The sequence below is a fragment of the Diabrotica undecimpunctata genome, chromosome 5, assembly GCF_040954645.1.
Source record: "Diabrotica undecimpunctata isolate CICGRU chromosome 5, icDiaUnde3, whole genome shotgun sequence".
Taxonomy (NCBI): domain Eukaryota; kingdom Metazoa; phylum Arthropoda; class Insecta; order Coleoptera; family Chrysomelidae; genus Diabrotica; species Diabrotica undecimpunctata.
In genome coordinates, this window is record NC_092807.1 from 84,103,470 (window position 1) to 84,127,935 (window position 24,466).

The following is a 24,466-nucleotide window of genomic DNA, read 5'->3' on the forward strand; positions in this document are numbered from 1 at the left end:
AAGTTTTGTTTATGAGTATTATAATATGGATATTTTTTATAGATTTAAAATACACTTCTTTAATAAGCAGTATATTAACATCACCAGGAAAAATTAACAGATTGGGTTCTACAAGTCAACCTCAAAGATCTGGCTGTAAGTTATATTAGTCTTTTTATTAGTAAAATAAAAATTTTAATTCTACTTAATTAAATTTTCTTAAAAATAATAACAAATGAAAATATTTCTTGCAGGGTGTAATTTTCTCATTGAATTTTAAATCTGAACCCCCAATGTTTATGATGTTTTACATTTTTCAAAATTAAACAACGGTACATAAGGTAGAGAATAAGGTTTAACGATATAATTAAATTGAACAAAAAAGAAACCTGTAACAAAGAAAATTTAATACAAGATCAAGGTGCAAATAGACTACAAACGTACATAAAAATGGCTACTTGGAACGTCAGAACCTCAATGGAAAAGAGAAAGAATTAATAGATGAATTTGACAAAGCACAATTAGATTTTTTGGCAATCACGGAAACTAAGAAGAAAGGTCAAGGAATGGATGAATTGGATAAAGAACATGTATTTTTGTACAGTGGAGTCAGTACCGATAGTAGAGCGGCAGAAGGTGTAGGATGCCTAATGAGAGCAAGCTATATGTCATATGTTAAAAATTGGAAATTTATATCACAAAGAAATTTAAAGATAGAGATAACACTAGATAATTCAGAAGTAACAACTATATTAGTCACATATGGCCCTAATGATGACGAACCATTGAAAGTTAAAGAAGAATATTGGGAAGAGCTCAATGATGCTATAAAAAATGTGAAAGGTAGAATAGTCATTCTAGGCGATATGAATAGCAGAGTTGGTAAAAGAGACGATGATAACATAGATATTTTGGGTATGCAGGGGGAAGATACAAGAAACGATAATGGAAGAAGGATGATAGACTTTTGCATGGAGAATAATTGGATTATCACCAACACATTTTTTGAACACAAGGATATACACAAGTTCACGAGAAGTCAGGAGCAGAAATGAAAAATCAATTCTAGATAATGTTCTCATTAATAAAGAATTTAGGAAAGAGGTCACTGATGTCAGAGTTAAAAGAGGACCGGAAATATATAGTGACCACTATATGGTAATGGCAAAGATAAGATTACCTCAAAAAACCCCTAAAACCACTAAACAAAGAACGAAAAATAATAAAGTGAACGAGAATATTAAAAACTATAAACTAAATGACCAAAAAGTCGCGGCCATGTTCAAAAGTAAAATAGAAAAAAACTAGCCAAATTAACGAATGCACATAGTACTTACAACTTACAGGAAACTTGAAAACAATCTAAAGAAACCATCGTGACGACAGCAAAAGAAACGTGTGGAATAAACCATGTAAACAGAAATAAGAAGCAAACACGATGGTGGGACGATGAATTAAAAGCCCAAATAAAATATAAAAAACAGAAATGGAAAATATACTTAAACAAGAAAACAGAAAATGGTTACGAAGAATATAAACGACAAAGAAAGGTGGTGAAAGAAATGGTACTGAAGAAGAAGAAGAAAGCCTGGGATGAGTTTGGAATGAAGATGGAGGCAGATAGTCGTGGTAACCAAAAATTGTTTTACAAGGCACCAAAGACGCTAAGAAAAGATAAAGAAACAACGATGAAACAGGTGAAACGTAAAGACGGCACACTGATTATCAGACCAAATGAGATTATGGAAAGATGGAGACAATACTTCAGCGCACTCCTAACACCAAGACAACCGAAAGAGGAAGCTGTAATGATAGAAGTAGAAGGAGAACATGGACAAGAAAATGATATTCAAATAGCAGAAGTTAAAGAAGCAATTAACAATACAAAGAGAGGTAAATCGGCTGGTCATGACAAAATCACTGCAGAAATGTTAAAGACAATGGGACCGAAAGGAGTTGAATTTTTAACCAAAATTATGAACATGGCTTGGAACCGATGTACAGTCCCCGAAGATTGGAGAATTGGCATAATACTACCAATCTTTAAGAAAGGAGACCCAAGTTCTTGTGAAAATTATAGAGGAATTAATCTACTCAGTATCGTCTCCAAAATATATGAAAGCATCCTAGAACAGAAATTAAGACACATCGTTGAACCACATCTGGATGAAGTACAAAGTGGGTTTAGGAAGGGACACAGTACGCAAGACCATATATTTACGTTGAAACAAATAATTGAGAAAGCTAGAATAAAGAACACAGAAATATATATGGCATTTCTAGATATTGAGAAAGCATTTGACAGCGTGTCCCAGGAAGCAGTTTGAAAAAGTCTGCAAAATAGAAATATTAACCATCAACTAACAGGTGCTATCAAAAGTCTGTATCAAAATAACAAGAGTTATGTGCGTAAGGATAACTTGGAATCAGAGATGTTTGCAATAAACGAGGGCCTAAGACAAGGAGGTGTTATGAGCCCCACACTGTTCATATTGATTATTGACGACATAATTAGGGAAACAAAAGCAAGTATACACAAAGTACATATCGGATATAGTAAACTACGACCGGTTGGTATAGCTGAGTGTGCATTCGCAGATGATCTCATGTTATGCGCTTCCAACGAGAGAGACCTCCAGAAAAATATAGATAGATGGAATAATGAGCTGGCAATTAGAAACATGAAGATTAATGTTAAGAAAACCAAGGTGATGCTAATGGCGAAAACTAACCGAAATGTTAAAATAGAAATTAACCAACAACTCATAGAACAAGTAGATGCATTCAAATACCTAGGGGTTACAATAGACAGAGAAGGTACCATGCAGAATGAAATAACAGAAAGAATAAGTAGTGCTTCAAAAGTGTACCATAATCTTAGTAGAGCATTCATAGGTAAACCTGAGATCAGCAGAAGAACCAAAATGACAGTTTATAAGACAGTATTCCGACCAATCTTGATATATGGAAGCGAGAGCTGGGTTTTAACAAAGCAATTAAAAAGCAAGATACAAGCCATTGATATGAAATATCTAAGACGAGTCAAAGGAATAACACGACGAGACAAAATAAGAAATGAAGATGTTAGAGAAGAACTGGGCATAGAATCTGTACTACACGCTATTGAAACACACCAAATAAAATGGTTTGGTCATCTGTGCCGAATGAGCGACAACCGACCCGTTAAGCAAGTGTGGAAGGCTAATGTGAAAAAGTTTAAAACCAGAGGCAGACCACAGAAAACCTGGGATGACGAAGTAGGGCAGATTTTGAAAAGTAGGGGAATGGAATGGTCAGAAGCTCAAAATAAGGCAAAAAACAAGAAAGAATGGACAAAATTCGTGCATAGAATAGAATAAAAAAAAAAGAATAGAATAGAAAAAAAAATTCTGTATTTTCATTGGATTTGAGATGTAATGTATATCTGTAACCTTTTGTATTTACCTCTCACCTTAGGGTAGAGAGGTGTTCGATTATATATATATATATATATATATATATATATATAGAAATGTAGCCATAAGCTCCCTTACTATTAAGAATCAGCAGATTCCGATATCCGACGTTATAAATAGGAAGAAATCAATATTTTTATTATTATTGTAATTATTATGTTTCAATAGTCAACTTTAAATCATTAAATGTAGTAGTTTGTAGAATTTCTCAAAAATTGTAACTTATTTTCGAAATAAAGATTTTTTTTTGGGAATATCGACGTTGAAGAAACATTTCTGGCGCTGCGAACCACAGGATATTTCATACAGAAACATAGTCGTTTCCTGGTCTACATTAGTTTAATGAAATCCTGAAGAACCTGGTAAAAGAGAAAAATGTATTGGAAATCAAACACGATCATCCTTGCGTAAGTTTTTCCTTTCTTTACCATTGTTTATGAGCATTTATTATTTTAATTGAATTCTTAAACATTTACATTGAATTTATTATTTATTGTTTATTGAATTTATATTATTTATAACATTTTACTTCAACGAATTTTTATATATACTTGCATTTATATTTTTGCATATATTTTATGAGTACATTGAATGATATTTCCCAAAATAGTATCGAAAATTTAAGTTTACTATTCGACAGTTTAAATCTAAAAATAAAAAGAAATCTACAAACCTCTAAATCTAAGCCTGCATCTAAATTACGTTCCAAAATGCCGATGACCAATAGCGATATTGCTAGCCTTTGCTCAACTCTGCCCGAATTCTCTTCTGGAGACAACTTCTCCACCTTTATCAAAGCAGTAGATAATTTAATAGTTTTCTTAGGCACCCAAGACTTAAATCCGTCCCAAGAATTTATCTTAAATTCCCATATCGTATCTCGAATTAAAGGAGAACCTAGAAATTTCTTAAACTATTCTAATAAAACCAATTGGACAGAAATTCGTCCAGCATTATTAACTAAATACGGAGACAGACGTTCCGAAGACATATTAGTAACACAACTATCCACTACCGTCCAAAAACATAGTGAATCCTACGACAATTATCATCAGAGAATAACTACAAATCTGAACGATTTACTCCAACACATCACCCTAAACGATAATCCCGCGACAGTCACTTTTAAAACTCCATATTTCAAAAACATTGCCCTCAAAACTTTCTGTACCGGAATCAACGAGCCTTATTGCGAATACTTATCGCATTTTGAATTAAATTCCCTAGAAGAAGCCCTTCAAAAGTGTATTGCCTACGATAACCACAAAAATCAACAACAATACATGAACTTCCTTAAGAGCCAACAAAACAAAAAGGCCCCACTCAAAAATAAACCCTATCAATCTTCGAATAATCAAAGATCCACAAACTTCCAACCCACACACTCAAACTTTCAACCCGCATACTCAAACTTCCAACCCACGCATTCAAATTATGTGAGACCTTCAACTCACAACACAGAGCCCAATTTTAACTTCACTCCACAACAGAACTATAATTTTCCTCAGAGACAAAATTTCAGTTCTCACGAACAAAATCAATCCTTCCAACGAAACAATGTTCCGAAAAACAACCAACAAAGACTAAATAAATATAAAGCTCCTCGACCCCAACCAAATTTTGCTACTCCAATGAGCGGTGTTCAAACTACCACAACCAGAAACCATCAGCCCATGACAATTACAACTAATAGAAGCCACAATTTTCACATAGACTCAAATGATACCCAATATTTCGAAAACGATTTCGAAAATTACGAATCCGAACAAGAGCCCGATTTGCATGATGAAAATCATCAGGATTTTCAAGCCATCCCGTTAGACGATCATCCACCCCCTGTATAAACCTACATAATATCGAAAGTTCCCCTGGGTTACCCTGTTTCGTTACACCCAAAACACATCTACGCGTTTTAATCGATACCGGCGGTTCCCATTCAATTTTAAATCCGCGAGCTCTCAAACTATTTGATAAAAATCATATTTATCGAAAACCTTTTTCGCTAACGTCAATGAAAATTACTTCCAAGCACGACTTAAATATTAAGACGCCACTATTCCTAGAATATGGAATTCCACAAACATTCGACGTAAAAATTGCCGACTTTAGTCAATTCTTTGACCTCCTCCTTGGAACTTACGATCTGAAAAGATTCCACGCCACAATTAGCTACGCAACTCATACTTTAACCTTTGAGAATCCTCACGTTAGCATTCCATTTGAAACTTTATACCAAAAAATTCCAGTAAGCGTTCATAATGGCGAAGTTTTATTGCGTGAAAGACACTTTCAAGGTATCAAAATTCCCAATTCTATTCACGTTGCAAAAAACGGCTTTCTAGACACTTTCGACTTACCTATGCCTATGAAATTTAATAAGAGAATTGAAGTTGAGAACTTTTGTAATTATAATATAGCAAAAATTCCAACGACGCATTTTAACGAAAACAAAATCCGTACTTCGCACTTAAATAACGAAGAAAAATATAAAATTATAAGTCTTTGCAAAAAATTTAAAGACGTATTTTACGACGAAAATAAAAATTTAACTTTCACGTCAGCTGTTAGACACGAAATTAAAACTAAGGATGAAAATCCAATTTATGTAAAGGGATTTCGGCATCCCAAAGCAATGCAGGAAGAAATAAAAAAACAAATAAATAATTTATTAGATAATAAGATAATTCGACCGTCAATTTCACCGTACTCAGCTCCAGTTTGGATAGTACCAAAAAAAGCTGATGCCTCAGGTCAGAAAAAATTTAGATTAGTAATTGATTATAGGAAGCTCAATGATCATACTGAAAGTGATCGCTACCCACTTCCTCAGATAGATGAGATACTGGATAACTTAGGAAAAGCCAGTTATTTCACAACATTAGATTTAGCTCAAGGTTACCATCAGATTGAAGTTCATCCGGATTCTATTCGGAAAACAGCCTTTTCAGTTCCGCATGGTCACTTTGAATTTTTACGTATGCCCTTTGGTTTAAAGAATAGCCCAGCAACATTCGAAAGGTTAATGGACAATATTCTTAGGCCCTTTATTCATAAGTTTTGCTTCGTCTACATGGACGATGTCATTATTTTTTCCAAGTCACTGCAAGAACACTTAGTTCATATTGCGACTATTTTTGACACTTTTAGAAAAAATAATTTAAAAATTCAGTTAGACAAATCTGAGTTTCTCACGAAAGAAGTTTCTTTCTTAGGTCACGTAGTGACAACCGAAGGAATCAAACCTAACCCAGCAAAAATCGAAGCTATACAAAAATATCCTCTACCAAAAACAGTAAAAGAAATTAAATCATTTCTTGGTTTAATCGGTTACTACCGAAGATTCATACCCAACTTTGCAAAAATAACGTCCCCATTTTCGAGATGTACTCGAAAAGGAGCAACTATCGACCCCACAAATCCAAATTATTTAGAATGTTTTGCAAAATGCAAACAATTGTTAACTAATTCTCCAGTCTTACAATATCCAGACTTCGAAAAGCCTTTTGTACTGACTACAGACGCCTCTAATATAGCTATAGGATCAGTATTATCTCAAAATAATCACCCTATTGCCTACTATTCTCGAACTCTAAATTCCGCAGAACGAAACTACTCCACTATTGAAAAAGAACTTTTAGCCATACTAGATTCTTGTAAACACTTCCGTATGTATTTATACAACCAAAAATTCACTGTAGAAACAGATCACAATCCTCTCGTATGGATCTACAAAATTAAAGACCCCACTTCTAGATTAGCCCGATGGAGACTTAAACTAGAAGAATATGATTTTGAAGTTAAATATAAAAAAGGCAAAGAGAATCAAGTTGCTGATGCTCTTAGCCGAGTCCAAATAAATGCCCTAAGCTCGAGTTCAGAATGTGCTGAACCCCCGAATTCAGAATGTGCTGAACCACCCGACAATTTCGACATAGACGATTTCCTTGCCGATTTTGACAACTTACAAAACAGTACTAACACACAACATACATCAGTTGAGAACCCTATCACTGGAATAGAGATTTCACCTAAACCAATTAATTTATCCTCAAACCAAATTATTTTTAAACCAGAGTCAAATAATTTTGAAATTAAATACAAAAGAATTTTTAACAAACACCGTTACACTGTCACTTTGACAAATAATTGGAAAACAGAAATAGCAAATACCTTCCAAAATATCCTTAGACCAAATCAAAAATTTGCAATAACAATCCCCCACGAATTTAGACCTTTTATCTGTAACTATTTTAAGGAAAAAATAAATTCCACAGTCAAAGCAATATTTTGCAATATACTACTTCAGGACATAGAAGAAGAAAACCAACAAATAGAATGCATAAAGAAATATCACGTAGAAAATCACAACGGAATAATTGAAACCTACAAACATTTAAAACAAAAATTTTATTGGCCCTCAATGCAGACAACTATTTCTAATTTTATCAATAAATGCGAAATTTGCCTAAAAAATAAATACGAACGACGCCCTTATAAACTTCCCCAATTAGGACCGTTGTTAGGTCAAAAACCTTTTGATATATTACATATCGATCTATTCCACTGCAATAAAAACCTGTATCTCACAATAATAGATTCTTTTTCCAAATACGGTCAATGCTATAAGCTCACCGACAAAACTTCCATTTCCATACTAAATAAATTAAGACACTACTTTTCGCACCACAATTACCCAAAAAAGATTGTATGCGACAGCGGCACCGAATTTAATTCCGCAGTCATTAAAGAATTCCTAAATATCCACAAAATCGAAATACATTTTACAACAGTAAACAATTCTTCCTCAAACTCTCCTGTAGAGCGCTTTCATTCAACTCTTATTGAAAAACTTAGGACCTTACAAGCCCAAAATCCAAATGATTCGTTAGATGACATTCTAACACACGCCATTCTTATTTACAACCAATCAATCCACAGTTCCACAGATTATTCCCCGTTCTCAATTCTGTACGGACCCTATGCAGAAGAAATACATTTCGACTTTGATCTTCCGATATACGAAACATATAATCAAAGACATAAAGAAGAACTCCAACCCTTTATTGCAGAACTATATAATAAACAAAAACAAAAAAGACAACAACTTTTAGATAGACAAAACGAAAATGCCGAAGATATTCCGGAAATAGACCTTACAAAATCCCTATATGTTTCTAAGAAAAAACATAAGTCCAAATTACAAGCCCCTTTCTCCACTATTCATCCAGAAACGCAAGACAAAACAAAAATAATCGGTAAAACAGATAAACAAAATTTAACAAGCACTCACCTTAAATATGTAAAACGAATACGAAAACATGTAGATAAACCTACTCAAGACCCAAATTTTTCACAGGACAATCCTCGCCCTGGTCCATCCACTCAATATTCAGGAGATTCCGAATAATGGTTACTATGCTGAAGAGATAGGCAAATCAAGAGAAATCTCCCACTATCACAGACATTTTCTTCACATTCCGCTAGACAAATTATCCGACAGTATTGACGCTAGTCCGACAAGCTATTTCAAAGATCACTTCAAAAATGCACCTCTCTCGCTACTGTACTCCCAATACACCCACATACAAGAACAAACAAAAGACGATCTACACAAGATTACGCGAAAACAGAAACGCGGACTTTTTAATTTTCTAGGTACAGCCATCAAATACGTGACTGGAAATCCAGACGACTCTGACTTAGACTTGTTAAAATCACACATAATCTCTTTAGAAAATAAACAAAACGAAATCATAAAAAAATTTAATAACCAAATATCTTATGGAAACTCTTTTAACACGAGATTCGATAAACTTTTAGAAAAACTAAATTCTGATAATTCAATTCTCATATCTGCACTCAACAAATTATCAGCTGATTTTGACAGCTATATCATTCTACACAACGAGATAATAAATCTCCAAAATATAAACGAATTTCTAATGAAACTTATAAGAACCATTACTTTATCTGAACTTAATATCTCTAATATAGAATTATTCACTTTAAAGGAAATAATAGACCTTAAAGAGAACCTTCTCAAAATTTATCCCAGAAATTCAATTCCCAATAGTAATGAACACCCTTATGAACTTATAGAATCAACAAAAACTTTAGTTTGTGTAACTTCAAATACAATGCTCATAATAACTAAAATCCCTATACTCCATGAAACTCCTTACACTACCTATAAAATCTATCCCATTCCAAACAAAGATCATGTTATGATTCTGCCACCTGCAAGCTACTATACGAATAATAAATGGTTCAACACTTGTATAGGACAAGGCGATAACATAGTTTGTTCCAACTATGTACAATCCAAATGTAACATACCCAATGTAGATAATTGCACAAAAACATTAATCACAGAGAACTTTTTCCAAGAAACCAGCAAAGTCATATTGCTAGGAATAGTTCACCCAATGAGAATCCAGCAGATAGAAATTAATTCAACCAGCCTCTTGACGACAGATGTACCAATAATGATTGAAGGTATCCAATTTAATAAAAAGACGTCTCAAGACATTTCCATTCCAAAAATTGTTCCAATAAAATTAATACCAAACCATGAGATGAAAATTGAAAAATTAACAATCCCAGAGACACATGGCCAAATCCAACCAATAGATACCATAGAAGTACTACCCCGATTATCCATAGGACTGAGCACCACTTCTGTTATAATATTTTTAACTATTTTAGCTTTCCTAATAATCTTCCTAATTAGGAAAAGAAAACGAATTTCCAAAATCCTATTTGGAGAAAAATTGCATCCTGCCCAGATCCAGATACTAGACGAGCTGATAGCCGAAGTAACCAAAACTTCGAGGACGAAGTCCCAACCAATGGAGGGAGGAGAAATGTAGCCATAAGCTCCCTTACTATTAAGAATCAGCAGATTCCGATATCCGACGTTATAAATAGGAAGAAATCAATATTTTTATTATTATTGTAATTATTATGTTTCAATAGTCAACTTTAAATCATTAAATGTAGTAGTTTGTAGAATTTCTCAAAAATTGTAACTTATTTTCGAAATAAAGATTTTTTTTTGGGAATATCGACGTTGAAGAAACATTTCTATATATATATATATATATATATATATATATATATATATATATATATATATATATACACAAGGTATTGTGTAATGAGAGCTAATCAATCAAAAATAAAATAAATTGTGTCAAACAAAGTAACAAACTACCATACAACTTAAAATACCTAAAGAGGTTTTATTGGACAACTGAATTATATCTAAAGACACGAAAGTCTTGAATTAGGAAACCAGGTTAAACCAGGAAGTTTTCATGCAAATCTTATAGATTTACAAACAAAAGCTCACATGAGCAATTCATATACACAACAACTCATACTATTAACCTACTAAAGTAAATAACAAAATGACTTAATTCAGTATTCTCTTGAACAATGTCATCAATCAAATTAAAAAGTTACTAATTAAAAGCAACAAAAACAAAAAAAAGAGATCTGAAAAACTACGCACAACTATCTTTGCCATAATTGCTATCACTAACTATTTATTTCAATAGAAACTACATCACACATACTAACCCGACATTAGGATCTTTTGAATTGGTAAACAAAACTTTGTACTACTACAAGATGCGTCTTTCGTATGTTATACCAATAATACAATCCTCGCACAAGAGCTAAAGTTTTTTAAACACCAAAATGACCTGCAGTAGGATCATCATAAAATTGGGAAATTACTTCAGAACGATGAGCGTTTGGTACAACTATATTTCAGTTGAAATGAGAAAAAAGAAGATCAAAGCTGTTAAAAATCAGTTGTCAATATTTAGTTGTGATAAATCCAATAGATTGACAATCCAATAGCTCTAGATAACGCATCAACGACAATAGTACCGGAAGCTTTACGATAAACAACATCAACATCATCATCACTGATCAACAAAATCAAAAGCAAACAGACAAGCTAACCTACATGAAAAAGTCTTTAAATTTTTAAGCCAAACTAATACAGAGTGATCAGTCACAGCGTGGAAAAAATGACCATCTAAATACTACCTTAAGTATTCTACTCCATACAAAATAGCTAATATTTCTTTCCAAGTGGTTGAAAATTTTTGTACATTCTTGTTGAACTTCTTATTCATATAGGCAATAGGATGTTTTAAACCATTCTTAATCTGAAACAATACACACCTAATTCCTACATTCACATTTCACATATGAGATAGAAAATTTTAGTAAAATTAGGACTATTTAGGGCAGTAGTCAAAGCTACTTCCTTAATCTGTTCAAAGGATATTTGAGCTTTTGCATTTCAAACAATATTCTTACGTTTTTTCTTATTACAAAAAAGATAAGAAAAAGGGGTTACTAAAGTTGCATAATTAACCAAAAATCGACGATAATAATTAGTCATTCCTAAGAAAGGTCTCACATAAGTAGTGGTCCTGGGAACAGGAAAATCACATATCGTAGAAACCTTAGGCGGACCAGTTCTAAGTTCAAACTAATCTACAAGATATCCTAAAGCTTATAAAAGGAGACGACAAAACTTACACTTTAACAGACTAACTGTGAAGTTTGCCTTTTTTAATCTATTAAAAACTTTCTTTAAGATTTCTAGACGAGTCTCAAAAGTCTGCATAACGATCACAATATTATCCAGCTACCAGAAAACGAATTTATCAAATCAGGACCCAGTACTAAATCCATATCTGTTGATCCATTTTTGACAAATCCATCTTTGACAGTGACTGAATTTAATTTTCTACTATTAAAACAAATATGGTATGTATCATCAGATTTCTTAAGAAGACAAATACGAGAATCATAATGATACTTTACTGTATTCGATAATTCCTAAGTTCAACATGATGAAGTTCCTTTAATATATGATCTTATTAATATAGTATACCAAAAGCGAAGTTCTCCCTAATCGATCACAAGAACCAATTTCTTTAAACAAATCTACAATTTGATCAAGTTTTTCACAACAAAAATCTTGAAAAGTATACACAACACATAAAGATAGTGATGATATTTTACAATTCTTCTTTGAAAAATCTAATCGAACTTTAAATTGGTTTAAAAAGTCCATTCCCAAAATTAAATCATTCTTGACAGAAGAAATCAGGAAAAATTTTATAACTTTACTTTTACTTAAAAAGTCACTGAAATGTCTACACAACCTAAGACTTCTTGAATCTGTTAGTCATCAGTAGTAGAAACGGATAGATCCTTTACATAACTAACAATCAAGTTAGAATCTTGAACTAATATATTTAGCGCCATGTGCCTACCAGTGCCCATTATCAATATTTCCTACGCTTGCCTACCCGTAAGCATTTGATGATGTTGCTGGCTTAAAGTTACCGTGGTCATCCGTGGGAACGATTTATATTAGTTTGACGTATGGTGAAGCATTCAGTGGTTCTGGGAAACGATATAATTATGTGTTTTTTTATAGTATATTACAAAATCTACTGCATTTTATCTTAATATTAATAAAAGTAAATGAAAAAAACTATGCCAATATTAAAAAACAAGTAATCTTAAGATAATACAACAACAAAAATAATAAAAATTATATTTCTGGAAATAAAATAGCTGCTAGATGCTTTTGAAAACATTCGAGGCACATCGGCAGATTGAAATGAGCGTTACGGAACTAGCGCCAGGAGGAAAAGGCGTCACAGGTAGCGTCACAAAAAAGCGGTTCTTCACATCGATTCACAAGTCTCGATTAATTTGTTTCTAGCCATCATATACTTATTTTAAGTAGGTTTAATTTAAAAACTGCATGAAAAATAACAAACAAAATACAGACATTATATGAGAAGTAAAAAATTAAAAGAATATCTATCAATAAAAGATTCGATTCATAACGATTGTTAAAGCTTAAAAGCCATAAATGTCATCTAATTAGTAACAATATTGATTTTGAAAATAATTTCATATAAATATAATTATTATTTTTCAACATCTTATTTAGTTTATATAATAATTAAATTTACATACTATCAAGTGATATTTATTTATATTTTGTTGTTAATTTAGTATTTCGTCTACATTTGACAGGTCTGACTAAAATAAATACCGTATGCCTTGTTAATACGTTAGCAGGTGGCGTTAGCAGCACACATAATTATTTATTGAAATATTTTAATATAATATAATTTGTTTAAAATATAAATAATTAAATAAATATTAAAGATATTTTATTCAATTTTAAAAATAATATTTAAATATAAAAATACAGCAAATCTAGTATGAAGCTTTGCGCTAATCTATTTTACCGCCTATTGTATGATTTTATTTGTCGCATTTTTACGAGCATAAACTGAATTTTGCCGCTGTCGATAGTATTGTATTTAAATCTTGTTAAACCAGAGTCTCGACGATATTTTCGTTTATTTTATTATACCAAAATTCTGTAAAGCGAATTTACCATAGCTGGTAGCAACAAAATAAAAAACAAGTCGCTTTTACCACTTAATGGTTTTTCTCACGTATGGCATCATAAGAAGCCACCTGATCAGAAGTGTCGACAAAAGCTTTGCCTTTGTTGTAATCTATAACCATCTCTGGTTTATCATCTTATTGTCATCTGCGATCTGCTACTGTCACAATAAATTCGTCATGTTTGGTACTAAGCATAAGAGCATCTCTTTTATCTTTCAATTTGTAGACAACTGTTTTATTGTTTTTTTGTAGGACCACGACTTCACCCTTCTTCAATTTAGCTGTTACCACGTCTGGGGGATTATATTTTCTGTTTATCCTTAGAGTTCATACTAAATGTGTTTCCTGTTGAATTAGATTATTAGACAGCGAAACACTAATGTTCCAGTTATCGGTATATAAAATTCTACCTGTATCAAAATCTACTGTCTACTCACTGTCGTGAGAATTTTTTCGGCAACTGATGTATCGTCTGCTCTTTCTGTGAATATGTAGACTTTAAACGACCATGTAAAGCCTCCAGCAATACAGATTTTAAGACCTTAATCCCATACTTATAACTTGTATTGGGAATGTACTGTCGGAAATAAATACGTCTTTCAAGTGGTACGTCGCTGTCTTCAATACAAACTTCTTCTTCGGGATTATACGATTATTTGAATTTCTCTTCTGGTATGATTAATAATTTAGATATTTTGTGGAGCCTCTCTTTCGGAATAATTGGTTATGATAGTATTGTTGTTTATTAGCCTTGCATCTCCGTTTTACTTCTTTGTTGAGGTCTCTTAAACTGGCTTTTTCCCTTTTCCTATGTACCCCACTTTAACAAAAATTTCTTCCATTCTCAATTATTTTAAGGGTTTCATCTGTTATCCAGTATTTTTTTCACTGGATTGTTTTACCTTTGGGCGATTAATTGGTGTTGTTACACAATGTTTAATAGTCTTCCATATCTCTTGTTATGTACCCTTATCAATAGAGGGCACACTTCTTTGCACTTCTTGGAAAAGAATATCATTCTTTCTTAGTTCTATCTTCTTTGTGTCTTTCCGTTTGTTGGCCGCTTTAAATTTGAGCTTTACTTTTATTACGAGGAGAGTATGATCTAATCTACATATCGCCCATGGATATGATTTGACTAATTGAATTGATGATGTTTAGCAAATATTAGTAAGGATGTAGTCAATTTGATTGCTAGAGCTATCTGCAGCACTTTTCCAAGTATAAAGTCGGCGTGGACGGTCGTTAAATCGAGTATTTATAATAAAGTAAGTATTTGTAATAATAAACTTAGAATACATACAATTGCCATTATGTATTCTAAAATAGCCCTCTCCTAACCAGCTCTCTTTTAATAATTGACAGCTGACCTGTGATTGTCTTTAGCCCTTGTACGTTCGATGTATCGACATTAATTAATTTTCTGAATTTTAATTTCTGTGGACCAGTAGCTGAATTTCCATTGGATGCCGGATCACTAACATTCGCGTGGCCGGTGGCCAATTTTGCACTCCTTGACCAGGACTTAAGGTATCGTAGGTCGTCACCCGAACTGCATGACAACATCCAAGGCATAACTTTCTTGGGAATAATAATGCAATGGATTTCCTTGCCCTATTGCATTGAAATATTACAACCAATCTGCTGATATAGCGGAATATCTGTATAAGCCTGTACACACACCTCACCTCTATTAGTAACTTCTTGATGAATTGCTTCCCGCAAAATTCACCTTTTAAGTCAACAGTAGGTGGTATCCTAAGTCCTCTAACTTACATGTATATATATATATATATATATATATATATATATATATAATATATATATATATATATATATATATATATATATATATATATATATATATATATATATATATATATAATATATATATATATATATATATATATATATATATATATATATATATATATATATATATATATATATCGTCGGTGTCAGTGCCAAACGTCTATGTGCATGTTAGGAAATTTTTCAGGAAATGAAAAAAACTCATATCTTTTTTATCTTTATCAAAATTAAGGTCATTTTGCCGATACGTGTTATAAAGTACTATTAGATATAATTATCAAATTAAGATTTGGGGGCTTATTGGACTGCTAATATGACAAAATGCCTAAATATGTCGTAAAAAGCATGGTAATCATTTGCTAGAACACACTTTAATTCATGTAGGTCTTGATATTTCTCCCTTTTTATTTATTCTACTTTCTGAATAGAGAAAATTCGACAAATCTTTCTGAATTTTGCCTATGTCTTTAGGCAGCAATTGCCACTTTTCAGTAATTAATCTATGGAATATTTGTCCCTGTGGTGAATATTTTAGAGTCCTTATATCGGTGTCCACTTTGTCGCCGCCAGACTTACACCCTGGCCGAATGCTCGAGACTTAATTTAGTGTAGAGTACTCCCTGTGCAGAGGAGAACCTGTGATACGTATTTCACTTCATATGGTCGTGGGTTTTTTTTGTGCAATTTTTGCTATAAAAACATAATCAGCAGAAACCTTGATAACCCTGTTTTTCAATTTTGTTTCTATTTTGCTATGGCATGAGTCACAAGACAGCATTTCGGATTTGGTAGGTACATCCATCACTCCAGAGTATAACTTTGTCAATGTCCGCAGAATTTACATTATTTATAAAGTCGACAATACAGGAAGAAAATTCATTTGATGTGATGACTCCTTCGCCCTCATGACAAATGTAGCAAATTGCATTAGGATTAGCATTATTTTATATGGTAAAATTATGTACTATTAATTTTGTCCTGTAGTAAAGCGCAGATGCCTGCTCAGACGTAGGCGTAGGCTCATAAGTACTCTTTGAAGGTCCACTGTAACTATTACATACCTGCTACTATTTTTGCCTTTTAGGTATCTGACTGAATTGCTTCCCGTGCTTGTTGTTTTCTGTTTCTATGCTGCGCCCATATTCCTTCTTCTAAATTACCATTTTCATGCATCACGCAGATATCACACTATCTTTTTTGGCTTATATACATTAAGTTTTATGCTTTTAAAATAAGTTTTAAGAGTGTAGGTGCAAATTTCGGGCCAATGCTATTTAAATGCATTCATTTTTTTCGAATCCTGAGAAAACTAATAAATATTTTAAAAAAATTTAAGCGCAGAATAAAGGACTACATTATTATCGAGGGCTGAAAGTCCCTGAAAACTTCTATAATATTTATATTAATAAGTTACAGGGGTGAAAAAGAAGAGAAAATTACCTGTGATTTTTAATTTCAAATCTCATTCAAACGAAACTTTTTTTTATTGGCCCGAAATTGTGCCTACGCTCGATCGTCCCTGATGTTGTTCAGAGCACTTCTTATGGTGTTTAGAACAGTGTTCTATAACTTAGGCATGCGCAGGAAAAGTGCGCTCAAGTGAGGTATTTTTTACTACCGTACCATATTCTCTACTGTACTTTTCTAAAGAACAGGTTGAGCTTGGCTTTGATTTCCACCAAGGCTTTCCCTTCTATGGCATCAAACACCATTAAGTAGTTCTAGTGAGTCCCATTATACCCAATAACGTTTATCTATTTCGTACCAATCAAAATTGGTGCAATTTATTTAACCATAAGTTCAAGATAAAGAATAAAATGATTTCAATGGTCTTCTAGTTCAATCCTGACTTTTGACTAGTTGGCTATAACTTGATTCTTTTACATATATTTTGACACAATGGTTGCAGTCTTCCGGAAAAAGTCTTCTACTAAGCGTATTGGTATTATAATGTTCTTGTAACTTCGTTTATCTGCTAATTTTCTTGAGCCGTAACAGACTGGGATTAATTCTTGTGATGACTTAATACTTTACATATCCAGCATCTCTGCACTTGGGTGACCATTGCGGACTACGTTCGGTTTTCTTCATAATTTCGCTAACTTTAGCTACAAAATTACCAAAATTATCAAAGACATGAGTGGTTTGACTTTAGCGGGTCCGAACAAAACTTCTTCAAGTTTTTATTGGCTTAATAGTCTAGTGCATAAGCCAATATATCTCCAACTCTTTTATTTTCAGCCATTCTCAGGGCTTGATGCATTTCAGTATCTCGTAGTTTATCTACAAAACTCCAAAGAGCAATTAATTCCCGAAAAACCGTCATATCCAATCGACTTCGAACACACAGTGATTCACCTGACTTCTGTTGACTTCACTTTAGTTGGGTTTGGTACACGTACTGCAGATGTTTATTACTATATCTTATTTTTAGTTGGGACACTAAACTCGAAAATTATTTTGTAACTGCCAAACTTTTATAAGTGGTAAACTGCTATATTATGCTTTGCTATAATCACTTAACAATAGGTGTATTTCTTGGTTTTGAGCAACTTTTTCCACATGTCTTGAGTAAGAGAGAAAATTTCTTTATGACTTGAATAAGAAAGAAAACGTGGTCTATTGTTAATCTGCTTGCTCGAAAACTTTTTTGTTCCTTTACTTCTTTTTGTTATAAGCTCGACCTATGTAAATAAAGTAAATTTGGTACCAGAGTGAAACAGCTATTACAAGTAACAAAATGAAGTATAAATAAAATAATTTTATGGAGTTTCATTGAAGACACAAACTTAACTTTTAACAGTTTTAATAGTTAGATGGTGATAATTGGGTCTTAATTTTTTTGAATACATCTATTTGCTCACTCATCTTATGAATTTCCGATTTTCCGTATTTTATCGTGTAGTTGTTCACAACAATTATCTTTCATTTGTATTAGTGCCTCATAATTTATTCGTAGGTATGCTTATTTACTCGTATATATTAATAACTGTAGTTAATCTAAAAAGTTAGCTCTCTTCATTTTGTACCGGTCTTTCAATATTTTTAGCAGACTGGAATTTTTGTTATTGGCTTTAGGGTAAATACCCACACAGCCAAACACAAATTTTTAAAAACAGATACAATACAAGGATTGCACAGGGATTACACTCTTCTCGCCCTGGGTCCGATCAGGGCATTTTTATAAACGATAACAGGTAAGCCCCGGACAGATAGGTATAAATTATATCAACAAAGGTGGTTATATTTGTATATTCGTTGTTCTGACGAAAGACAGCAAACAATCGTAAATTTCTTTTCTGTCTAAAGCAAGGAGATGCAGTATATTATCATGGTATAATGAGGTATATTATATATGCTTGCAATGTTTTATCGGACTTTAATTAGTATCAAGATAATTTTTTAACTTACATATTACAGTATAAGTTCATAATATATAAAAATATTATATATTAAAAAAAATAAAGAGTTCATATTTTTTACATATGTTTTAGCGGCAAGAAACCATAATTCAGTAAGAAGGTTTCTTTACTTCACTGGATTAAACGACACTCTAGCAAGAACTGCAGATAATTTGTGGGTGCTCGTAGAAAACAATATAGCAAGTGATTCCACGCTTGAAGATTATATAGTAAACGACTCACATTCTTCTTATCAACACTCCCAAAACTACCATTTTAGTAAAACTGTTAAAAAAATGCAAATATCATCACAACAACAGGTAAGAAATCATATATTTTTATGGACGCTTGTTACACCTTAGACGATTTCTAAACGTCTTACTTTTTTAAGGACTATGTTTAAATATGATACATACTATTCTACGTACATTGATGTAGCATCAATGAAAAAACTGAAATCATTCGAGCTGTGAGTATATAGAAGAATTCTGAAAATATCATGGACAGAACAAGTCACAAACAAAGAGGTTCTGAGAAGGATGAATAAACAAATACAAATTTTAAATACAATTAAAACAAGAAATTTGGAATATCTCGGACATATTACACGTGGAACGAAATACACCTTGCTCCAACTGATTATGCAGGGAAAGATCCAAGGAAAGAGAAGCATAGAAAGGCGTAGAATGTCATGACTGGGCAACCTGAAAGAGTGGTACGGATATACATCAAATGAACTTTTCAGAACCCTTAAGCTAGCGGGGACAAACGAGCGGAATCCAATTTAACATACGTAACATTTTTTCACCCATTTTTCACTAATTTATTACCACCCTAATAATTTTTCACCACAAAACCAACCTTAAGGGGAGCGATTCTGCCAGCTTAAGGTACAAGCTAACAGAATTCGGAAAAAAAAACTTTTTGCTTATGACATATTTTTCACCCATTTTTTACTAATTTATTGCGACCTTAATAATTTTCACCACCAAACCACCCTTAATAGGATTTATTCTGCTGGCTTAAGGCTCAAGCTAGCAGAATTCAGAAAAAAAAACTTTTTGCTTATGGCATATTTTTTCACTCATTTTTCACTAATTTATTACCACCCTAATAATTTTTCACCTCCAAACCACCCTTAAGGTGAGCGATTTTGCTGGCTTACGGTTAAAACTGGTGGAATTCCAAAAATAATATTTATAATATACGAAAGGGCTCTGCTAGGTTTTTATGAATTTATTACCACACTAGTAATTATTCACCCCTCAACTACTCCTTATGAGAAGTCAATAATTCTGTTGGGTTAATACTTAAGGTGATAAAAAATCTATTTTTACAATTTTACTGTACTCTTCTTGTAACTGAAAGTATAAATTGCTGGCCAGGTTTTTATTGAATTTTATACACCCTCATATTTTTGACCTCGTAAGCCACAGTTAATGGGAAACATTCAACAAGCTACGCATTTACGATAGCTAAATGCTAAGTCTTTTTGGAAATCCAAAACTGCTCTACTAGATTTTTACTATATTTTTACCAGATTATTCATCGTTTTCTTAACTACCCCACTTAAAAACATTCTGAAATGTTACTCTATGCTAATAAACTAATATTTATTTTTTAAATGTTTAAATATTGAAAATGTAAAAATACTTTATTACAAAAATTATAAATTTTAACTGTTTTAAAAAATTGGCTTTGATTAGTAGTGAGTACATGGCTAAGAAAAATAGAATCGTGACTCCCTTTTATGAATATCAAATAACTAAAATCAAGTTGAGTTAATTACAATTTAGTTGTTATATTTCACAGAATAATTGCCAGGTAAGAAAGATTCAAATTCAAATAATTTTATTATGTCTATTACGTTAATTGCCTAATTGTAAAGGAGGGTCTGGACATCTTGCGCAAATATTGTTAAAAGATTAAAAGATTTGTATTAATTGGGTACATCCATAGACCTGAGCGAAGTGTACCGCCAATCAAGGAGTGGGGTCTGCAGTCTTAATCGGATTTTAGACTGATACCGCCTTCTTCACTATTCTTTAACTTTGGCAATAAATTGCAAATATAGCGCCTCTGTACTGTCCCTGAGTGTGTTTTATGCTGAGCAAACACCAGTGCACATTCATCTACGCACGATCCCGGCTATAGTTGATTTTTAACTCTTGAAGTGTGAAAATGTGAATTTTTTTTTATATCGGACGAGAAAGTACGACTTTACACCCCCAAAATTAGAATTTAAAGTGCGAAATTTATGCCCATCGTGTTAGGTCAAAAATATGAAGATAACAAAAAATAGTAAAATGTTGACGTAAAAGTAGAATACAAAAAAATTATTAAAAATATCTTTATAAATTTGTGTTTTCAGTTCAAATTTCAAACTAGCAGAATTATTGGCTTCTTATAGAAGGGTAAATATTTGAATCTAGTAAATGAATTGGAAAAGCTTTGTGATACACAGTGGTATTTAAAAATTACTTTTTGTATTTTATCCTAAGCTACCACGGGTCAGTTGAGAGGCGAAAAATTAGTAAAAATTGAGCACAATCGTGTAGTATTTAAAAATTTTTATTTGAATTAGCCAGCTTAGTATTCGAGCTTCCGCTTAATACCTTAATATTCCCATAAGGAATCGTTAAGAAGTGAAAAATTAATAGGGTGGTAATAATTTTGTAAGAACCTATCAAAAAACTGTGGTACTTTAAAAATACAGTATAGCCCAAAATAAACAGTACTGAACTTATAATTATTTTATTGTTTTAAAAAATACATGCGTGCTCAAGTCAAGGTCGAAGACCAGCTGACCGACCAATTGAAGATCATGCGAGGAGTAAGACAAGGATGTGTGCTATCGCCGACTCTTTTCAATATATACTCTGAGGAGATTTTTAATGAAGCCCTCACAAACCTAGACATGGGAATCCGAGTGAACGGTGAATACATCAATAATATCCGCTATGCCGATGACACTGTGTTACTAGCAACCAGCCTAAACGATCTGCAAGCCTTACTAGACCGAGTGCGAACTGTGAGCGTAACATACGGACTGAACCTTAATATTAAGAAAACTAAATTCATGGTTGTCAGCCGTACAAATTTAGATCCCGGGGCACTAATGGCAGGTAGCGAAGAGATCCAGAGAGTCGACAGATTCACTTACCTCGGAACTACCCTCAACGTACAATGGGACTACGCTCAAGAGATTAGATCCAGAATTGAAATGGCACGGTCTACATTTATTAAGTTGAGATCCTTGCTGTACTGCAGTGATCTCAGTTTGGGAACCAAGATGCGAATAGTGAGGTGCTACGTTCTTCCAGTGTTACTGTATGGAGTTGAAGCCTGGACACTGACGCAAGCCACTGAAAAACGAATCGAAGCCTTCGAGATGTGGATATACAGAAGGATACTAAAAATATCTTATGTGGACCATGTCACCAACGTTGAGGTCCTACAGCGCATGACAAAAGAAAAAGAAGTGCTTAATTTAATTAAACAACGCAAGCTTGAGTACCTCGGCCACGTGATGCGGAACGAAGAAAAATATCGAATTCTTCAACTTGTTATGCAGGGTAAAGTATTTGGCAGAAGAGGACCGGGACGCCGTCGTATCTCGTGGTTGAAAAATCTCCGACAATGGTTTGGGATGACCTCAGCGGAGCTGTTTCGCAGAGCAGTCAACAAAACCATGATAGCCTTGATGATCGCCAACATCCGGACCGGATAAGGCACTGAAGAAGAAGAAAAAATACATAATATTGACACTTTATAACATAATATGTTAGAATATTATTCTAAATGAGCTCCTCCTCTCTTAAGACAGACTTCATACCGATATTCCAGATTTCTCCTAATGTTATGGAATAAAGATTGTTTTAAGTCCGGACAAAGGCTCTAAGGGTATCCTTTAACTCATTGATGGTTTGTGGTGCCCGTTTAAAAATGGCAGTGTTAGCCATGCCCCAAATGTATGCATCTGGAGATGTTAAGTCTGGAGAATGTGCAGGATAGAGGAGGTCAGTAAATCGTAAAATGAATTTGTTTGGAAAATGTCCCTGAAGAAATTGACGAACTGCGAGAGCAGTATGGCAAGTTGCCCTATCCTGCTGGAAAAATTGGTCTAGAAATGCCAAAGAGGAATAAAGCGTGTTAAAATTTGTATGTACCTCTGTTGATTAAGTGTGACCTACCTGCCATTTTCTTCGATAAAGTATAGACCAATGATTCCGTGTCCCGAAACTGCACACCAGACACTCACTTTTGCGCTATGTAAAGGAACTTCTTGAACTTCATCTGGTCTGGTTAAGCCCAGCAATCGATTTGTGCGACGATTTACATAACCTGACAAATGAAATTGTGCTTCGTCTGAAAACCATACATTTTTCAAAAATTAAGGATTTTCCTACTGTAATGCTAGAATTCTGGCACAATATTCCACTCTACTATGATAATCCCTGGAATATAATTGTTGATGTACCTAAATCACATACGAAAATGCACCCAGCTCCTTCAGGATTCTTTGCAAGCAAGTTTGTTTTAAGCCAAGATGCAACGCTGTTCTTGTCTGGCTGACTTTCGGATTTTCCAAGATTCGCTCAAAAACACGTTCATGGTTATCGTTGTTTTTAACTGTCCTGGGACGCCATGAGTTTTCTTTTCGTTGGCACAATCCATTACCCGTATTTCTAAACTTTTCAACATCCTTTAAAATTACAGCATTATTTGGAGAACGTTTATTAAACCGTTGTGTGAATTGATTACGCACGTATTACAGACTTGCACTATTACTTCGGCCGATTCCGTATGAGCGTAAATGATGCTCCACAAGAAACACTTTCTCCTCTGTACTTACCACCATTTTTAACAATTAGGCCTTAATAATTAATTGTTTAAGGATTACTTGACAGCTCTATACTAGTTAATTTGAATATGACAGCGCGCACAAAGAGACATCTATGTTTCAGTTTAAGTACTGTTTATTTTGGGTAATACTGTATATATTTTTTTAAATTCTGCTGGCTCGAATATTTAGTTGCGGGAACGTATCCAAATAAAATTGCGTTAGTGGTGGAAAATTATCAGGGTGGTGAAAGTGTAGCAAAAACTTACCAGAACGCTGTTTTATTTCAATTATAAGTAGAGTACAGTGGAATTTAAAAAAAATTTCGCAATAAATTTTAACCTAACAGAATTATTGATTGATAGATTACAGTCAAATTGTAAAAATAGATTTTTCGTCATCTTAAATTTTAACCTAAGAATTTTTGACTTTCCACATGGGTTAGTTGAGGGTAAAAAATTACTAGGGTGGTAATAAATTCGTAAAAACCTAGCAGAACACTGTGGTATTTC

The 24,466-nt window shown here is 33.1% G+C and overlaps 1 protein-coding gene across 1 annotated transcript; it reads left to right on the forward strand.

Moving 5' to 3' along the window:
• The first annotated feature begins 545 nt into the window (after nucleotides 1–545).
• LOC140442334 (uncharacterized) lies at nucleotides 546–1,034 on the forward strand. The gene has a single exon (XM_072533409.1). The coding sequence runs from the start codon at nucleotides 546–548 to the stop codon at nucleotides 1,032–1,034; it is 489 nt and encodes a 162-aa protein (XP_072389510.1).
• The last annotated feature ends 23,432 nt before the right edge of the window (nucleotides 1,035–24,466 follow it).